Source organism: Bactrocera dorsalis, chromosome 4 (genome assembly GCF_023373825.1).
Source record: "Bactrocera dorsalis isolate Fly_Bdor chromosome 4, ASM2337382v1, whole genome shotgun sequence".
Classification (NCBI taxonomy): domain Eukaryota; kingdom Metazoa; phylum Arthropoda; class Insecta; order Diptera; family Tephritidae; genus Bactrocera; species Bactrocera dorsalis.
The window spans coordinates 68,321,979-68,343,110 of NC_064306.1; the positions used below are offsets into that span (position 1 = coordinate 68,321,979).

Sequence of the window (21,132 nt, forward strand, 5' to 3'; positions counted from 1 at the left end):
TTTCTATTCCTGTTAGAGCAACAGTCTTGTGACGCGCACTGAATAATGAAACACACGTTTTTATTTAAATGCTGTAAAAAAGTAAAAACTGATGTTTTTATTGATTAAACCGTTTTTTTCTTGGTTTTCAGTCACGAACAATGTTCATAGGGGTATAGAGAATGGCTGGAAGAAAACATTTTTTATGCAAAAAATAATTTCACAATAGGAAAAATAACATTTTAACATAAAATGATCAAACTTATTTAAATCGTTCAAACAGAAAAGAAATCTTGTAACTAATTGAATATACACATTTTATGCAATAATTAAGAAATCATTATCAAAATGAAAAGGCGAAATTCGATAGAATAACAATGCTCATTCTCTAAGGTTGGAATAATAAATAAATGATAAATTTCGTTACGTGTTCTAAAATGTACAGTAGTTCAAATAAATGAACTTACAAGAGTTACTTTTTCAATGTTTGAGTATTGGCAGAAATTAGAGTAACAAATCAAAGGCTTTCTATATATGTACATATACTAGAGATAAGCACGTATGTAATTCAGCCAGTAAAGCGCCTCAGTTGAGTGTCACAGTTATCACAGTATCCAACGTGTCCGTTTTCTTGTTGTTGTAACGATTTGCACCTTTTATATATAATCATACGTATATAAATATGTATAGTATGCATATGTGTGCTGAGTTTGCACTGCATTGCGTTACATTGCTGAATGTAATGATGAACTGCCAAAGTCTCACAGATTATTTGGGTGAAACGAAATGTTAGTACGGATCCTCCAACGACGATTACGCCTATTATTGCTGTCTGCGTTTCCACTTGTGTATGATTTAACGATTTTTTAAATTACCAAATTGAATACTTTCGTTACAAATACCGAAATAAATAAATAAAATTGACAAATAAATAAATAAAATCTAACAGTGTAGAAAATATCACATAGTAACGTGTCTACATGGTAGACACCAAATATCACTTGTTTGCTTTGTACTATAAATTTTGTAGAGTCGTTGGTAGTGCCAACATGGAAGATGAATTTTACATGTAAAAATAATTATTTTGAGTAATAACAATTGTAATGAATATTTATAAATTATTTATGGTGGTAGCTATAATTCAGTTTTTTTTTATCAGCTATAGCAAACATAATTTATTTTATTATTTTATATAAGTTTATATTTAATTCTACAGAGTACATTAATGTTATATATTTGTTAGTATTAACTGCAATAGTTTTCGTATATTTTTGCATTTGCTTAAATTTGCATAATTTTAGTAATTTAATATACAAGTATTTCTAAAATAAGCGCAGATATTTGATTTTTTTTTTGGGATAAACTCATCAAATAACAGTGAAATATCGTAAATATTTTTAAGCATTTAATTTGAGTTTTAAATATGCCATACATAGCACATGCGTTAAATATGTATATAGTTTTTATTTTATTTCCTTCTTAATTAAACCAACTAAAATAAATATATAGTGTCTGCACACGTTTAATCAACCGTCGACAGTTGTTTATATTTTTGTAATGTGTTTTTTCAATTATGACTACGTAATTAATGTCTGCTTCTAAAATCTTTCTTGCTTTTGATTTCCATTTTTTTAAGAAGCTTTATACTTTTATTTTTTTTTTTAATATTTTAGCGACTTTTTTGCCCAGCAATTGCATAATAAAGTGCAATATAAAACAAACTTTTAGTCGACTTTTAATCGATTTTAGTGCTTGTAAAAGACAAATAGCATATTTCTTCATAACTTAAAATGTTTGGAGGTATATTAATTAGCTACGTTTTCAACAAGAAATGCGTATGTAAATTCATTTTAATAATTTTATACGCATACTATTGGGAGTATTTGCGGAAAAACTGTTAGAAAGTGAGAGGGGCGTGTACATTTTTTTAACAATCAATAATATTGCGTATACAATATTGCAAATATTACATGTAATACAATACAAATATAAAATAAAATATTAATTTTAAACTTACAACTATGATTTACAACAGATTTAGACGTGTTACGCTCACGTGGTAAGGACATGTAAATTTTGTTTGTTGCGAATTTAAGGTATGGGTTAGTCAGAAAAAAAAAACTTGTTGACTATTATATAACTGGATGATATTAGCATTATATTTATAACTGGCGCTAGCTTCGTCCAGTAATACTTATTTTTTTTTTTGGCCCACTTGCATTTCTATGATTATATTTGAATATGGTGGTTGCTTATTATTATAATGCTATATTGTGATATAGCAATAATAAATACTACTTATTTTTTACATTTGTTACTGTTTGTGTTATCATTTATTTTGGCAAATACATTTATTTACCGGTTTTAATAAACATTTTTGCACATTGAACAAAATATTTTCAATTGTTTTCAAACAATTATAATTAAGCAACTACAATTAATTTAGTTATTGTGTACAAAAATACAATTTTGGTAATAGTTGAGGGTAAATCGTCATTTTATTTACTTAAAAGTGTTATGGGTATTTATATACCTCGGATGAAAGTTTTCCGCTGCGGTCTAGAATATCAATATGATAATTTTGTATACACTTTAATATACGGCATACAAGAAATATTAAAAAAAAAAATTTAAAGCCTGTTGCTCTTTTATAACTTACAACTAAATTATAAATTATAATTAAAATTTGTGTTGAACTTTGTATATTCTTAAATATACGAACTAAAAATTATATATGAACTTATAGTCTAATGCTTTTAAGAAATCCAGGCGTAAAAAAAAGTGGGTTTTTTTTGAAAGTCAAGTAAAAGTTTTACCGTTATTCAATTTTTTTTTACTAATTAACATTTAACTAAACTTTTTTTATTTGTTGGTGGAAAATATGCAAGAATAATGTTGAGCCGCAGTATGACTTTGAGCATGTATGTTTGTTAATGGAAGTATGATAGCATAACTATATACATAATATGTATGTAGAATTTTAAAATTTAAAATGCCAAATTTAAAGCTTGTTTTGAACAAAGCATAAAGGGAACACTGCTTTTTCACAATTAGAAAAGTTTTACACCTTTTGTTAGTATACATATTTAACTGAGCCATTTTTCATTGCTTTGTGAAATAAAATTTGAAATACATTAAACGTTTACGTCAATATTAAATCGCAAATAGTCATTTAAAAGTGAAATGGTTACTTAAATTGTAAGAGTCATATCTTCAAATGTCATATACAGTGTTAATGCTAGTAGGGATGCATATTGAGCACTTTACAAAGTGCTACTAACCTTTTGCCAGTGTCATATTAAAGCTAACAATATTGCTAAAGGCTTTTAATGAAATAACCTGAAAATTACATTTCCTAAACATTATGACATTACATAGCTGATTTATACAGAATTTGAAAATTTATGGTCAATAATATAGGCAGCTTATTTTTCAGAGAGAAAAAAAAGTAAATAAGTTGTAACATTAGCATAAACAAATTTATGCATTTTTAGCGGCGGTAATTACAAATACATTTTAACTTTCAATTAAAAAAATTGCAAAGACAATTTAAGCAACATTGGGGGGGCATATAAGGTTGTACTGTCTGTATGAAATCTAATAATTTATAATATTAATATGTTATGTGATATATGTATGTAAACCTCACGGTGATGACAATTTGAGAATTGCACATTATAAATGTGGATGCTATTTAGAAGTTACAACAAATCTTTAATTTGCATGTGCTCTTAGAAGTATTTTACCAAACTAAGCGATAGCGAAAAGCAAAAATTATAACGACCTAAGCAATTCTCGCTTCTTACTTCGCTTTACCATATGCATTATTCAAAAAAAGTAATAATAATATTAGAAATTTAAAGTGAAAATAATGTTTACATAAATATACGCGCCTCCATAGCTGTTATTCGATTCATACATGTGCGTGTGGGAATCATTTTAAATCTATGTATGTTGAAAAATGATGATATAAACAAGTATGGTTATGTTATGTGTGGTCTAATTACAAGTTATCATTTCACTTTCAATACAGAACGAAGATCTTCGTGCCACTTACATTTTAATTATTTCACTCACACCAGTGTCAAATTCAAAGTTAGCGAAATATGCATATTTGATTTCAGAAATATGCGGGTTCAAAATTTTTCTACGATTTGTTTGTGTAGTTTTAATTTTCTACACAGCTAAAGAAATCTTTGACAAAAGTTATTTGATTCGGTAGCTTAATGACGGTTTTGCTAAATTGCCGAAAACTTAATCATGTTTCAAAACAATGCGTTGCCCCTTGTTGCGCTTTCCGTCGTTTCCGCCACCGTCTCTGTTGCTTCCACCGCTGTCATACATTTGTCGCCTGGTCTCCAAACGATCAAATATACCTTTCCGTGAGTTATTACTGCTACTGTTGCGCGACGATCCCCCACCAGTGCGACGATTCCGACTGCCATCGGATGAGTGCAAATCGCTTTCCTTGCGGCCAGCACCACCTGAATTGCTTGATGTTGTTGTAGACGATTTTAGTACCACTCGTCGGTTGCTTGAACCGAATGATGCTGACGATGCTGATGATCTTTGAGATGTCGTATTGTTACTGCTACGACTAGATTTTATGTTAGCCTTACTAGATGGCGGTGGAGCTATTGGCTCGGGTGTTGGTGTACGCGAGATGGGTGGTGGTGGTGGGGACGGTGTTGGCGTGGCCAACAGGCGATCCTCCATTTCTAGCATTAATTCATCTTCATCGTAGTCGAGCTCCACTTCATCATCACTCGGCGAGGACAGACGTCGTGTTTGCTTCAATAATGCCGCCGGTGGTGGTGTTGGTGTATGGGTTTCCTTTTTGGGTACTGGTTTTATTATGGCTGTATTGCTGCTGCTACAGTTAACACCACCACTGCTGCTTGTGACATTCGTTATATGATCATTAAGATTTCGTTTTGCTTCTGGCAAAATTTTTGCAGTTGGAATCTGCTTGCGTTGATTTTGCCCTTGAGGCGGTTGTTGCGACTTTTGACGTGGAAAATCATCATCAGCATATTGTGGCTGCTGTTGTCGTTTCTTTAACGATATTATTTTGCGTTCTGTTACCACAATTGGCTTAAGTTTCTGCGTCTGACTTTCACTGGCATTGCTTGGGGCATTGCTACCGTTATTGGTACTAGCATTATTGGTCTGATTAGGACGCTGATCCTATAAGGTTAGGGTTTGGAAATATATTTACGTATTTTTTATCGTATTGAAATAGTTTGATTTGGTTTTCGGAAAATTCTTAAAACTATGGGTAAAGAAATTTACTTTAGGTGCATGAAAAATTCAAAAATTTATAATATTAGAGTACATATACAGATTACTAAAAAAGTCGAAAACTTTATAAAATGTTCGAAAACAAAGCAAATTAGCACAAAACAAATTAAGAACAAAATTCTAACTTAAAGGGTATAGGCTATCTTATACTACAGATTCGAATATCCATATCTCAAGCCGAGAGTTGACCTCCAATTTTCGATAAAATGAATAATAATGCATTGTAAAACTCACCTCATATTGTTTTTCCTCTGCGGCGCGTCTTCTTTTTAATTCCTTGTCCTTGAGTATTTTTTCTCGCAATGCTTTCTGTTTCTCTATTTCCAATCTATATACACGCGTCTCTTCGTCCTCTTCAACCTATGAATTAAATTTTAATTAGTTATCATACAAGCATACAAGAAAAAGATAGAAAACGTACATCTGGGCGATCGCGATCACCGCCACGTCGAAAACCTCCACCCGCTCGTGGCAAAGGAGATAAACTACGTCTACGTTTAACGTATGCTCCTCCACCTCTTTTATCATAATCACGATCTCGACTATTTCCACGACGAAAACGATTTCCTCTTGGTCCCATGTTACCATTTCCGCTTCCTACACCACCACGTTCGCGATCACCAAGACCACGTTCCCTTTCACGGTCGCGATCTCTTTCACGATCTAAACGATCTCGCTCACGATCACGATCACGTTCTCTCTCCCGATCGCGTTCACGTTCTCTGTCGAAGTGTGAACCGGTCCCGCCGGCGCCTCCACCACCGCTTCTTTTATTTGGTGGCGTAAAACTGCGTTCACGTGAATGTGTTCGAGAACGGCTGCGACTGCGGCTTCTTCTTGCAGCGAGCGGCGAACGCTCATGTCTACGTTTCTCGATATGCTCTCTATTTTTATTAATGAATTCCTCCTGTTGACGCAGTAGTTCATCGTCACTTTGTAAATGTGAAACGTGACTGCTAATTGTTGACATAAACTGAGTTTCCTTTATAAACTTATTTGTCGCTGCTTGAACGCCACCCTTAAAATTTGGATTAATAAGTACTTTGCTAGGGCGTAATGTTGCCGATGTTATTTGACCACAATTGTTGTTGGCAGATGCTTGTGAGGCCTGCACACTGGTACTCGGATGCACACCACTTTGTGGTAACTGTAGGGGAGCTTGAGGAGGCTGCAATGGTAGTTGTTGGGGAGGTCTTATGGCCGGGTTGTTTATAAAATTTGGCCCTAGGCCTTGAGGCGGTAAATTTGATAATGGTGGGCGCGGTAAACGCATGTTCGGACGCATTACCATAGGTCCCGGTGTTGGGCCCATACCTGCATTATTGCCACCTTGCATTGGTCCGCCAGGGAGTTCAGGTCGGAACATAGCTCGTGATGGATGTGACATATGACCGAAGTTCTGATTGAAGGGTACCCCATTACCCGTATTATAATCATGTGGATACATATTGCCTGGATTGGGATGCCTAAAATTCATAGGCCCACCTGGGCGAAATCCGGGGAATGGGTGTCGTGGACGATGGGAAATTGAGGGATTCATGGGATCGTGTGGGTGGAGAGGAATTTGTGCATTTGGGTTTGTTTGTTGTGGTCCCATTGTTCCGGGATTTGTAGATGGCGGACCGTGTGCTGTATTGTGTGGTGTATAAGGTAGGGGCGGTTGTTGTAGCGGGAATTGACCTGGAATGAGGGCGGAGGTTGTGTGGGTTAGCGTTGTTGAAACGATAGTTGTTCTCGCCGCGGGAACACCGTGCGTTGTCAATAGAAAATTACCGTGTGATGGTGGATAGCGGAGGAGTGGCCTCTGACCGTGGTAAGATCCCCGTAAGGAATGGGGACGTAGCAGTGGATTTCCTCCACGTTTATTATGCACGAAGCGGGAATGATGTTTTTCTAAAAGTAGAAAGCAAATATTTTATTTATATAGTTTATAAATATATAAATGTATTGTCTAATTATTGTTTGGTATTTACCTGTCGATTCATTGATTCCTGTATCAAAATCACGTTCGTTTGTTGTTTTTATATTTGTACGTGTCTCACGTTCTTCTTCCATATCCTCTCTAGGATCGGAATAATCACTGGCGCTTAGCGGAGTCACTCCCAAACTTTCCTGTGAGCTTTGAATGAAGGAGGAATCAGTCATATTACTGGTACTGCAACTAATGACTGATGAATGATCTGCTTCAACTTCTTTACTGCTACTTGAAGTGACTTCATCTATATTTGTAGTGTTTGACAATACAGTCTGTGTAGATGCTGGCGCTACTGTCTGTGTTAATTCTCTTTGGGGTTGCGACCTTGTAGGTTCTTTAAATTCTGCATGTGCAGGTGCTGAATTTTCACTTGTGGACACATCATCGGTTATATCACCATGTTTTGAGTTATTCGCAACCAGATGTGTTGCCGCCGTTGAAGTCACTTCCGTTGCATCTGCGGAGACTTGTTTAACTGTGTCCTTGACAAATTTTGTAGGATTAGCTGCTCCAGCTGCAGACATAGGCTGTGCTGTACTAGCGTTTTTAGAAACATTTTTATTTTCACCTTTTTCTTGTATACGTTCATTAACCCATTGTTCTGCCTCTGCTTTTATTTGTTGTTTAACTTCTTTTGTTACATCTTTTTCTAATTCTACACAGTGACGAAATTAAAAATTCAATATTTATTTAAAGGTGCATTAATATGTAAATGTGAAAAAAAAAAATGATTTACCATCGTCTGACAATAGGAGTTCATCCTCATCGGCACCGTAAAGTGCTTGATCATCAATATCATCACCCAATTCATAGTTCAGTAAATCGTCGCTGTATAAAATACAAAATACATTTTTTAAAGAAAATTTCAACAGCTGCAATTTCAATGTGGCGAAAATCAACCCCCAACAGTGAATTGATTTCAAAGACGAAAATATCATATTTACTACATCTATTACAAAATATTTCATTTTCAACACACAATATATTATTTCATTTATTGATTTTGCAATAGATATTGGTAAAATATTTCGATTTGTAGTAAATATTTACAAAATAATTCACTGAAAATTCACTTACTTCAAATTTAAGTCAGACATTTTGATAATTGAACATCACAACCACGCACACATTTGTCCTTACTTTCTGGACACTGACAACTTATATAGTGTTGCAACTTTTGCCTTCGGACTGACGTAAAGTAAGAAAGAGACAACGCATTGCTTAAAATTGTTGTTGTTTACTTTGCATTACTGAATAGTGTTGACAAGTTTATGTTATTTTTGAGAGAATAACTATTATCGATTATCTATCGATAAATATGTACGGGTGATTTGGAAAAAAATGCACAGAAAATATAAAATTATTTTGCTCGACTGGCCTGTTATTCACAGAGAAATATTAGAACATGAAGTAATTAAAAAAATAATTTATTAGTAGTAATAACTCGAATACCTCGAGAAATTGCGTACAAATAAATAATTTTCTAATCTGTACGTTTTTGATAAGAAAGTTTAATCATAAGTATGTATATTAGGGTAATTCCAAAAGTTCTTAGATTTCAAACAAGTCGTGGTCACCGACCAATGCATTGAAAGCATAATTCCTGAAACTAACACATACGCACTGTGTAACTCGCAAGTCCTTTGACGTAGGAAAGGGATAACACGTACACAAGAGTTTTGGTTAGAATTGACAATTGGGCCTAAAAAACTCATAGAAACTTTAACAGAAATTTCTGATAGCGTTATTGGGTAATTGGAGGAATAACAGTCGGAATCTTAACGCCATCGACTGCAATATTAAGGTCAAGTCTGTACTCCTTCGTACAGTTTGTGAATTTAGTGGAGGGTGTTAAGTTTCGTGCAATGAGGAAGCGAGAAAGATCGGAGAGATAGCCGTTGACTTTGAGCACATGTCATCAATTCAATATCGTTGCAACGTACGAGGTGATAGAAACTCCCTCTGGTGGTTGCGGGAGTTTAGAGATGTAGAAGTTGAACAATAACGTGGAGAGGACTCCACTCTGAGGAACCCCGTGTTTAATTCTTCTCAGTTTTGAGTTTTTACCTCGAAATGGTACGGATGATTGATGACCGCTCAGGTAGTTCGTGGTCCACCTCTTCAGTCCCGAAGGACACCTATGACGCTAAGAGCTGTGGTGGTATTTGTCGGAAGCCATGCTGGTGGTTTTGTAGGCTCAGGTGGTGTCTGAAGGTCGGATACACTTCTCCACTTACAAACTTAATGATAATTCGGGTGGTGGAGCACGGTGCTCGCTCGTTCCGTTGATGTGGTTGGCCGTGGGGAAACGGTCGGATACACTTCTCCACTTACAAACTTAACAATTCTTAACCATACCCTGTACAGGATATAAAAAACAGTTTTTCATAATAAAACGGGTTTTTGTTTGTTTTTAATTATATCTTTTTATTTATTTTTGTTTATTTTTACTGTTATAATGTATCAACCAGTGTAATTTGCTTAAACTTATATACAATTAAAACTTCAATTTCAACGAATTGAAACAATTGTAAACGCCCACATGCATACATACCCACATACACGCAGGCGGGTATGCAGCATGCACAATTAATAAATTTTAGATGCATTTAAAATACATTAGTTCATATGATTTTGATATACACACACATTGAAAGTAATAACGGAGTTGTATAATTGTACACTTATTACTTAATGCGAAACAAAGTTAAATAACATGAAAAGATTTGTATGTAATAATAAACAAAAAATTAAATAATTAGCATGGTACATACATATTTTGGTACGTATGCACTAGCCAAAGGGCTCTTATGTATAAATTGAATTTTTAATTCCATTTTTCTTTAAACTTACTTTTTATTAACAATTAAATATAGTTTATTGCAAAAGAGCAAATACATACAGAGTTGTATTTTTGTATATATAATTACGAATCTATGGATTTGAGAAAAATGGTTTAAGAAGAGAAGAAAAAAAATTTTTTTTTTACAAATTATATACAATCCATTTTTGAAGTTTATGGTAGTTTTACAGTGTTGCCCATAACTTGTATGTTTGTAGTGAGATTATTGTTAGGTATTTCTTATAACTGCTCTAAACATTTCAAAGGTCGGCTTAGCATATGTATCTGCGTTCGAAATCAAATAATAATGAAAGTAATATAATATATTTTTCGATAGTAAACAAAAATATTCTTCGAGTTTAACAGAAAAAAAAAATTAATAATAAAAACAAATTGTAACAGTTTTGTAAAAAAACATGAAATAAAATTTTTTTAAACAGTTTTGTAAAAAAAATATGCATATTAAGCATTTATATAGTATTTTAGTGGGCGCAACATAGCAGACCAGCTAGGTCTACAGGTATGTGCTCGTATTTAGTTAGACAAAATTTTTTTAATGTACATATTAACTGCATAGTATAGCTATATAGTTAGCTTCTTGATAACTATATGAATTTATAAATTATATTTTATTTCATTTCATACAATAAAATAGTTGATATGCCTTTGGATAAAAGTCCGCGGCACAAAGCACCAATTTGCAACGCTTGCAATAAATGTGATTATGTATTGGATTTTTGTGTTTACACACATGTACATACCTAGACAGAAGTACAAAAGCATATTTGTTAAGTTATATATAATTAATTTTATATTATATATAATGTATGTATATGTATATGTGTTGTAGTATATACTAACAGTTATTTTATTCGTGTTTTTAAGTATATGTTCGGAGAAGTACGATTTTCTGTGCTCGAAATTTAAGTTGCAATAATTTTTACTAAAATTATAGAATTTTTTTCCATCAAAATATTTATTTTCAACGCAAAAAGTGTAAGTAGGTATTTTTTTATAAAAATATTTTTTTTCTCAACTGAAAAAACTTTAACAAAAGTAAGTGTTTATAATTTTAGATGTTACATGAATTTAAAATTTTGTTTGAAGAAAATCGAATTCTTTCTATAAATGCATACATAACGCAACTTAAGCTATTTAGACAAAAAAAAAATAAATTATTACTTCATCAAATACACAAATACGTCTCTCATATGCCACTATTAAGACATATTTACTCAATATTATATTTTTTACATTTATTTCGCTAAGCATATTTACAATAAATCATTAATTGTTACTTTGTGGCGCGTGCATTCATGCAAAGTCCTTACAACAAAGCAAAAATTATAAACTTTTCCAGCAACTTCACTTAATAAGCATAACTACAAACATACCTGCAGCTACTGTTATGCATATATGTATGTATGTACATATTGTATTTCATTTCAATTGCATATGTGTCTGTGTGAATTTACAAAAATATTTACCATTACTTATTATTCATTTAATAATTGCTTTTTTGCTTCCTCTATATTTGGTTGTAAAAACTTCTAGAAAACTATTTTTTTATTTTATTTAAAATCTATTCATTTATATATGTATGTATGTATGCCCACTACTGGCTTTAAAATTGCACTCACTATGCTGTGTAGTTATGTAAATTGGATTAAGAGTCTTAAACTTTATGTGACTACAATTTAAAAAAGCTTTGTAAATTTTGAGGTTACCATGATCCGGATTGTTTTCTTTACGTTACGTTACACATTTTGGATTTTCTTATGTTAATTGCATTTTTTTGTTACTACGTATAAGGAATTGGTGTTTAATATGATTTAGAATTTTAATGGATGAGCGATGTTGTATGCAGTTATTATTATTATTTTAATTTTTTATTTTTTTTTTTAAATATTTTATTTTAGTAATCTCATTTGCGGTCAGAAAAAGTGCTTATTTGTGATATATTTTTGTTTTATGCCACAGTATACATATGTATATATCGATACATGGTACATACATATTTATGCGTTTACGAGTATTTTTTAGTATTTTTTTCGGTTTAAAGTAGCCGACATCTTGTTCTATGCACTCACTTTAAGCGAATTCACAACAAACAGCATATTTATTATTCGAATAAGGAAGACAAAGTACGTAAATAATAAAAAAAAATACATAATATAAAAATGAAAGAAATAAAAATTAAAAAATAAAATAAATAAATAAAAAAAATATATATATACATATGCTCACACATATTTAAATCTCTATTATAATCAGCTAGTATTAAGTAAGTAAATTAAAATATAAATAAAATATAAATTAATTTGCCAGCCTCTATTTTTTGCTCCTCGAATTTGTTGTGAAATCCGCCTAGAACATTCTTACATTATTTCTGATTTTTATTATTACAGTGTAATACATATTATTGCCGTTAATTGTCAGTTTCAAGCTGTCAGTGCTAAGCTCCTGGAAAACTATGAATTATGCTGTGGCAGATCCCGTTGGTTTATGCTAATTGTGACTGGTGTAGTTAAAGAAAATACTGTATTGAACATGTGTTTGTAAATTATTTTTGGTATACATACATATATATTTATATTTTAGGCATTTGTGACAGTTATATATTTTTTTATATAATTACTAGTTGTATACATACAGTCATATATGGTGAAAAGGTATTTCCGTTAATTTTTATAAAATTTTGAAATTATCTTCTTTTGATATTAATAGTATTCTGCTTGTCATAATTGCACATCACTGACGTGAGAAAAGCTTTTTCTTCAAAACTCTCCGCGATAAGTACACGCCGTGGCGTACGCATTGCTCATTAAACATAACATAGTAGCTAAACGCTTAGCCGTGTTTTATCCACGCAAACAAAAGCGGAATTCATATAAAAAAATTACGGTTACCTTTACTGTCCGTTGTAAGCAGAGTTTTGAGTAAAACAAAAACTCAAAAATAAAAACGGAAATTCTACACACTTTTCGCCAACACTTGCTACTGTCCAGTAATAAAATTAATGTCATATAAAAATTAGCTTCGTATAAAAATTATAACTAAACTTTTCTCGGTTGCCATAACCAGAAAAAAACTATTACTTTCCATTTTAAAATTTCACACTACAGCTTAGAAAACTATAAAACTACCTACAGACATACTTGAATAACGTTAAGGGGTAAAATGCTTGGCTGTATTGGGTACTTTCTCGACCAGCACTCCTCCAAACACTTCTTACACTTGTCTTTTTCGTTGCTGCAACATTATTGCCCTCTGCTGTATGCGCAGCCTGGCGGGCATTTGCATCGTGTGTTAGTACAGCTCGGTGTGTTGTCGTGTCGGTGCTGGAATTTTGGATAAACCGCGATCGCGTCGTGGCGAAACAATGACCGAGGCCACCTCGCGTGATTGTGTGCTCTCCGTGGAGGAGGCGGCCGAGCTGCGTTTCGAGAGACTTTTTGTGGGTGGCGAACAACTGTTGGAACGTTCCAGATTGCCATTGCTGTGCACCCAGGCTGATGTGAAGTCCTCGTAGACGGGCTTCTTATTGTTGCTGTTGCCGCCAGCTGGTGTTCTGGCATTTGTGACGCTGCCATTGGGCGCAGCATTGCTGTTGCTGGAATAGCGTGAGAGTAATACTTTCATTTTTTCTAAAATTTGTGCATCATTTTTGGCGCTGCTCGCTGCTTCGAGTAGTTGTTGTGCCAGTGGTGACGTATTGTAGTTCTTTACCGGCGACGTGGTAAGTGAGGCGGTGCAACCGCGTACGCGACGTCCATTGCTGTCGTAAAGTATCTGAGAGGAGCGTGTGCGTGTGTTGCGTTCGAAGGCATTGCCGCTGCTGGGTGTTGCGGCACCATTGTGGGCGGTGAAGGTGTCGGCATTGAGTGTGGGGCGCTTTTTGCCGGCTGCGGCGCGTCCACTCCAAGTGTTTGTGACCTCACGCACGGGTGGCGTTGTTGATTTACGCGTCGCGACCGCGGCGGATACATTGTCACTATTCCTATTGATCTCGGTAGCCGGACGACGTACGGAACGGTAAACCGGCTGTTTGCGGTTGAATACCGGCAGTCCGGTACGCGTCGAAATGTCCTGCATGCTGGCGCTGCTGCAATTGCTATTATCCAAGCTACGTCGACGCGGCGCTACTGGCGAGCGTGGTATTTTACTACTTTTACCTGCATTATTATCTTTTGATTCCTTACTTGTTGCGACACTGTTATCGGTTACATCATCGCCGCCGAAAATTTTGTTGGCAAATCCAGTTTTGCGCAAACCCGTGGCATTTGCCACATCAACAGTGATTTCATCGTCGGTTATAAAGATTCCTGATCGTTCGAAATTATCTGCCAGATTCATTTGTGTAAAATTTTGTGCCGGTGTGGTGAGCACAGCTGGCAGTGACTGCGGTCCGGCATCAATATTCAGCTCTATGGGTGTGCTGTTAAAATCGGAGCCAAGTATATCGACTGCCTTGTTAGATATGGTCAGATCATCGGCTGGTGAGAGTTGTGAATCACTGGAGGTCTGATCAAGACGCGCTGAAATGGTTTAATAATGAATATTAGACTCAAGTTAGGTTCATATAATAAGTGTTGGGTTCATATTACCATTACTTTCAGCGTCTTCCACCGAAGCCTGACTGTGCAGTGACTCACGCTTTTGGGCATTTGATTGTATCACACCCAGACTGCGATAGCCCTCATCGCTGATTTCACTGCCATTGTCACTGATATTTTCGAATTTGTTGTTTGTGCCATTTGTGCTGGCATCCGTGTTGCCGGCTCCCACTTGTGTAGTGCCATTCTCAGTTTGTCCAGCCGTATAGTTGAGTCCATCGAATTGTATATGGTTGCCGACGGTTTCACTGCAAATTGGCAAGGATTTGGGACCACTACCGTTACTTGAATCCAACGAGCTCTGCTTCTTACGCATGTCAATAAGTCGGCGCGGGCTGGGCGACATGGAGCGACGTGCTAAATTTGGTGAAGGCGACAATGTTGAAGTGCCATTTGTGCCATTTGCTGTTAGCAGTTTCTCTCCAACGGCGCCATCTGTTGCATTCACAGTATTGTGATGATTAAGAAATTTACGTTGAGGTGTGGGACTGCGACTGGTTTGCTTATTATTATTGCCGAAATTGGGTGACAAATTGTATGAGTTATTGTTGGATATAGGCGATGATGTTGCGGATCCATTGCCGGCAGCCTGATTGTTGAAGTTGGAAATAATTTTACGAGTAGATGGCGGTGAGCTGGAAAATGTAAGGCAGAAGGTTATTTATATATACCTTTATTGGAGAAAATCTGGTGTATTAGTAAATGATACTTATAGTAAAATTGATAGTTGATTAGATACAGTCACGGTTATATATAAACATGTACTATACCAAGTCTTAAAAAACTCAGGAAGTAACAGAATAATTTTAATATCGACTGTGGAATATTTTTGATGAAAATCGCTTTAAATACAAATACATACATATATACATACATACGTACAGGGTTTGTCCGGAAAGTAACAGGACTGAGTCGATTTAAAAAAATGTATTGAACCAATCGTTACAGTTCTCTAAATATTATAAAATAGGCTCCTTCTGCGTCGATTCAGCGCTGCCAGCGCGATTTCCAAGCATTGAAGGCGTCACGGAAGGTATTCTCCGGAATAGCCTTGAGAGACGAGGTGCATGCTGCTTGAATCCTCTCTGTCGTCTCAAAATGCTTGCATTTCATAGGCCTTTTCAGGCAAGAAAACAAAAAAAGACCGGAGGGGGTTGATGGCATATCTAGGCTATAGGGCGACTGGCAGCTATTCACAAGAAAGGCGGTGCGAACCGGGGCGATCTCGTGGTGCAACTTCCAATCGGCTGCGATGTCTTGTCGGACCCGACTGACCCTTCGTTTGAGTATCTTGAGGACTACCAAGTAAAACTTGACGTTGACGGTTAGTCCAGGAGGAACAAATTCATTGTGAACGATGCCCTTGAGGTCAAAAAAGACAATGAGCATCGTTTTCACTTTGGATTTGCTCATTCTTCCCTTTTTGGACGAAGAAACGGCGGCGTGTGCCATTCGGAAGATTGTCTCGGGATCATACTCAAAGATCCATGACTTGACACCTGTGATTACGTTATTAAAAAACTCGAAGTGACTTTCACACATGGTCAAATTTTCTTGCTCTGCTCTAACGAAGGCTCCAGGTGCTCGGAGTCAACTCACCAGCGTTCGTTAGCTAGGAACGCCCTCTACCGAATGTAGTCGGTGCGCGCACGCTCCGAAGTACAATCGCGGTGGAAGATCAGTCCTATTACATTCCGGACAACCCCTCTATTTTCTATGATTTTTCAATGCTTCATTGCCGTTGTTTTATAATTCCTTCTATCCATCTAAATAACTGTGAAAATATGCAAGCGGCATGCTTCAATAAATATGAACGCGTTGATTCATTTGCTAACAAGCAATCGAGAATATTTAATAGTTACAAGGCCTTGTCAAGCTGACTGTTACGAGTATAATCTTTTGAAGTTAACCGCTTTGGGAACATGGAAAATTTGTACAATGATCGATGACTTCCAACTTGATACTCAATAGAGATTAGTAATTTTTTTTTTTTATTTAGCATTAGGGCTCTCTTTGTCACTTCGTATACGGAAATTTTAACGGTTTTTATACCAAGAGATACTAATGACAACGATAGGTTACTAAATAAATATTTGGATTTTGATCGATCAGAATCGACTTGTTCGGAGATTGTAGGGTTGCCCTTGACAATAATCTATGCCAATTTTCATGAAGATAATTTCTCAAATAAATAAGTTTAGCCTAGGAAATTTGGTTTTGATTAATCAGTTTTATGGCAGCTGTAGACTATATTGGTCCGAAATCAACGGTTCCGACAAATGACCAATTTCTTTCGGAGAATTGGCCGTAAGCAAAATTTCAGGTCGATATCTCAATTATCATGCAGAAACACGGCCATGGTTAAGTCGACCCATTTATATAGTACTCTGTACATAATTTACAGAGTCTCCGACGTTTCCTTCTGAGGCTTCAAAACTTAATATACCCTATCCGGGTTATAATTTCTTTTATTATTACTTTTAGCGTTCATATTACCATTATATCACAATCAATATTGTCAACATTGTTATTGTAATAGAATCGCGAATTGTGACATTTGTTGTTGACAGGAGTGCTACGCGCCTACCTCATCGGAGCAATAATCAATTTGACACATTCCAGCGCAATCGAGCAGTTGTCAATGCAAATTACGATTATTGCATGTAGAATTTATGCCTTTTTAACAATAAAAAATTTAATACACGCACAAACTCACATACATAAACAATGCGACTGTCAGCACAAGAGCTGAGCTCAGTTGGAAAGTGTTGTAACAATAGAAGTGCAAGAAGGGGAAAGCGACAACTGTCAAATTTATAAAATTCAAAACACACATATTTTTATAGAGACAGTTACTTAGTGTAGAATGTGGCAAGTGTATGGCGGAAGAATTGCAATTAGCTAGTGTCGCCAACATAAATCTATTTTTTTTTCATATATACGGCGGCAATACATGAAATATCATCAATGCTAAGTAGTGGCGTATTCTATGGGTTTGAACTTTATTGCTGATATCTGATATGTGAACAGTAAGCAAAACATTTGTGGAGGAATTGGTTGGTGTAACGAGACTTTCAATGACAAAATGTTATTAAAATAAAAGTAAATTAATTACTACTTATACTACTATGTAAAAGTTGTTGAGTCAAAAATTTCATACTTTAATATTGAATATGTAAAATTTAAATCACTGCTTTTTCTGTGCACGCTAGTGTATGAGAATATGTACTTATGCATAGACAAAGAGCATTCAATCCGCAAGCTTAATGCTTTGAAGAATAAATTCCGTAGTGCATTTGCATTAATTAATAAAAATGGCATTTTAATGTTTGCAAGATATATGCATGTATATGTGGTATATACTCGTATTTCAATTTGCAAATAAGCCACTAATCAATATAAATTACAAGTAATCACAGAAATCAGCGTGTTTATTGCGGCAGTGTTGGCATATGAAAGGGGTGGCCTATTATTACATATCAAAAGCTTATATACATACATACATACATGTATACCATATGATGAAAACTAAGTGGACTTTGTGTAATAAACAAACCACACACATACATATATACATATACGTTTTTAAGTTCACACATTTTACACATATACATAAATATTTCTGACAGTGCACTCACCGCTCATAGATGACTTGTGCTTTGTGCAATTCAATGCCTCCGTTAGTTTGGTTGGTGGTGCGTGGCACCAGGCGTGCTGCAACTGATGAACGATGCTGTGCTTTGCAACGGCAAGGATCGTGCTTATCCAGATAGTGGGCCAGGGTGTCCCAACCACCGCCGACACGTACCATAACGTGAGAACGTAGGATCTTTATGAAACAACAAAGAAGTAAATTAATAAGTAAATAAGTAAGTTATTATTATTTTTATGAGGATTCAACTCAGATGGTTACAAATTCCCAATAATTAGTTTTATGTACGTAGATAGGAGAATGGAGTCATATGTAGAAGTTCACGCAAGTGAGGAAAGTTCTCTGCGCGTCATTCACTTGGGAGTGGCCAGAAACGATTCCTTTACACATGGCTCAAGCAGCTCACGACTTTCGGTCTTAGACAAAGTATCCTCTAAAGAGTTGCGCGCTGGGTTTGGGCCCACCACGTAAAAAAACCCCCAATGAAAAGGAAACAACAGCCTCGGACGATAGACCCCCTTTTGAAGACGATCATGGCAAACGCATTAAGGATTACGAATTAATGGTATGCACCTAGAATATCCACTCCCTTAATTGGAAAGATGCGGCTGCCCAGCTTGTTAATATAACCGTAAAAGTAAAGACTGGCATCACTGCCATATAAAAGAGCACAGATTCGATGTGGGACTTTGGGGTGGGAGGTAGATGAGTGTCCTGCCACCGTTCTACGACAGTCGGGTCTACATAACCGGAACGGACCCTGATTTTTATATGACCAAGGACTGTCAACTCGGCAGAATTTTGCCGCTACAGCAAAAACGTCTGGCCACAATCCGCATCAAAGCGAAGTTCTTCAACAAATCGCTGATCTGATTTGATTACAGTTTCGGTGGTTTGCCGAGGCTTATACAAGAAAGATTTAATTGCAGGTGAGAGCCAGGTTAGAAATAAGTAGTTCGGATTTCATATTTGTTTTATACAGTAGTTCAGCTCACACCCACTGAGTTGGTGCGGATAGAAATTAAATGCCTGAGCAAAATTTTATTGGCCACAAGGCGCTTTGCTGACTTAAACGTTCGAATTATAGTAGTTCTATTTTGAAGGAAGGACTGTATTTAGTAGTCCAAGTACGATCTCTGGTTTAGCCATCTAACCTAGCCTAACCTGGCCTCATTAGACCGGACGGTGGACTTTTGATCTATACCCTATGCGTAATAAGAAAGTTTGAAGTAAAATTACGAAAAAATAATATTCTTAAACTTTTATGGGTGCAAACCTAGCAATCGTGTTTTTTAATTTAAAATTCCTTGCGATAATTTTTACTTACCCGCACAAAGATTAACACCTTCGTATCACCAATTCGATATTTGCCCTCCGACACGCGTACCATTGGGAACTGCGATGGACATGTACACTTCTCGACCAAATCTCTGACCTGTAAGAGATGGAGAACGAACAAATAGTAAACTCGTGTCAAATGCAACGAAAGTAAAAGCTGAATTACATGATTTTTATTAATTTGCGTGTTTCGAGACTACAATCATACGGCAATACGATGCGATCGCACGCTGCTAAATTTCAAAAAAATTCACAATGAAAAATAAAAATAGAAACACATAAACGAAATCCGCGCTAGGATAAAATGATTTGCCACAACGCATCAAACACGTAACATCATTAATTTTGTGCAAATTACAATTTGCGGCATCTTGAATCCACTATAAGATCCATTCATGCTAGCCGAGTCATTCGTCGTCCATTTGTCTGCTCGCGCATTGCACAGTTATTAACTTAACAAATCTACTAACAAATTGCCATTTTCCACTGAGGTGTTCCAGAGGAAAGAAAGGCAATGAGCAAGCGTAAACCAAAAATATACAGACAAGCAAAAAATAGAGAAGCATTTCAAGAAGCGTGCAACATTTTGCGGCATAAAATGCCAAAACAGTTGCCACCGCTGAACTGTGATCATCAACAACAGCAACAGCAGCAAGCACAACCGCAGCGGCGGCCAACATCAACGGCGCACAAATCCTATTAGCGATAATGAACTGATGGCGCATGCGACTACCTGACGGACGGACAATGCCAGCTTTTGTAGCAGTTCATCTTGCCAACCCAAACACCAACAACATAACAACAACGCTTTATTTACTCGCTCGTTGACTAGAGCTTGCTTGCGTCTGCGCTGATGGTTGCCCAGTAGTGGCGTGGCGCAGCGTTGAACCGTTGAACTGTTGAACTGGCGCTCAACATGGCTAGGAATGCTGCACGTTGCATGTCGACTGTATGCCTGTATGGTGGCGGTATGGTTGTTGGTGCTGCGCATAATTTCACGCGCCTCTGTTTGTTTAAACAAATAATCGGACAAATGGCTGTTCGTGATGCATTTACTTGAACAATGACAGCGGCGATTACAACAACTGCATGTAGGCATTAATAATACCAGCACCCAACATCTAAACATCAACGGCCTTTTGACCTTTCCGTCTTCGTTTCGTAAATCCTTTGTGCACGCGCAATAATTACCACTTGGAGACGCGCGCAATTTGTGGTGAGTTGCACCGCTGATATATCGTATAAATTCCAACATTATGGAGAATTTTAAGTTGAGGTATTGCCTTCAAAATATGTCGGAAAACATGTCAACCATCTTCAGACTAAACAAAAAGAACTGCTAGAGGTTCCACGGACATATTTGTGAGAAGGAATATAGAAGTCATAATTTCATTGCAGAAGCCATGACAAAGGAGAGTATACATTAGTA

The 21,132-nt window shown here is 35.9% G+C and overlaps 3 protein-coding genes across 7 annotated transcripts in view; 1 reads left to right on the forward strand and 2 right to left on the reverse strand.

The window, feature by feature from the left end:
- The window catches only part of LOC105224932 (calcyclin-binding protein), a 233,180-nt gene that overhangs the window by 73,957 nt on the left and 138,091 nt on the right, over positions 1-21,132 (forward strand). The gene's annotated exons all lie outside the window — the stretch shown is intronic.
- Positions 1,695-8,454, reverse strand: LOC105224935 (serine/threonine-protein kinase fray2). 2 transcript variants are annotated; one of them, XM_011203202.4, is made up of 7 exons: positions 8,333-8,454; positions 7,992-8,083; positions 7,254-7,910; positions 7,054-7,173; positions 5,702-6,960; positions 5,515-5,640; positions 1,695-5,166 (listed from the first exon to the last, which is right to left on the reverse strand). In XM_011203202.4, the coding sequence occupies exons 1-7, from the start codon at positions 8,350-8,352 to the stop codon at positions 4,234-4,236; spliced, it is 3,207 nt and encodes a 1,068-aa protein (XP_011201504.2). In that variant the 5' UTR covers positions 8,353-8,454; the 3' UTR covers positions 1,695-4,233. The 2 variants fall into 2 exon arrangements, with proteins under 2 accessions (XP_011201504.2, XP_011201502.2); XM_011203200.4 differs by having other exon boundaries at positions 5,702-7,173.
- The window catches only part of LOC105224934 (GAS2-like protein pickled eggs), a 147,013-nt gene continuing 136,129 nt past the window's right edge, over positions 10,249-21,132 (reverse strand). For all 3 annotated transcript variants that reach the window (XM_011203199.4, XM_019989751.3, XM_019989750.3), the window contains exons 7-10: positions 19,693-19,800; positions 18,352-18,542; positions 14,705-15,348; positions 10,249-14,635 (exon numbers count right to left, since the gene is read on the reverse strand). In XM_011203199.4, coding sequence (XP_011201501.2) covers positions 13,407-14,635; positions 14,705-15,348; positions 18,352-18,542; positions 19,693-19,800 — 2,172 coding nt within the window. In that variant the 3' untranslated portion in view covers positions 10,249-13,406. The remainder of the gene's footprint in view (positions 14,636-14,704; positions 15,349-18,351; positions 18,543-19,692; positions 19,801-21,132) is intronic.

What these genes read in the sequence shown, in the direction of transcription:
- LOC105224935 (XM_011203200.4), bottom strand. Translation starts at nt 8,352, where the DNA reads ATGTCTGACTTAAATTTGAA. An exon ending in ACTCCTATTGTCAGACGATG is followed by an intron (nt 7,911 to 7,991) that starts GTAAATCATTTT and finishes GTCACTGTGTAG; the next exon opens with AATTAGAAAAAGATGTAACA. An exon ending in AGGAATCAATGAATCGACAG is followed by an intron (nt 7,174 to 7,253) that starts GTAAATACCAAA and finishes TTCTACTTTTAG; the next exon opens with AAAAACATCATTCCCGCTTC.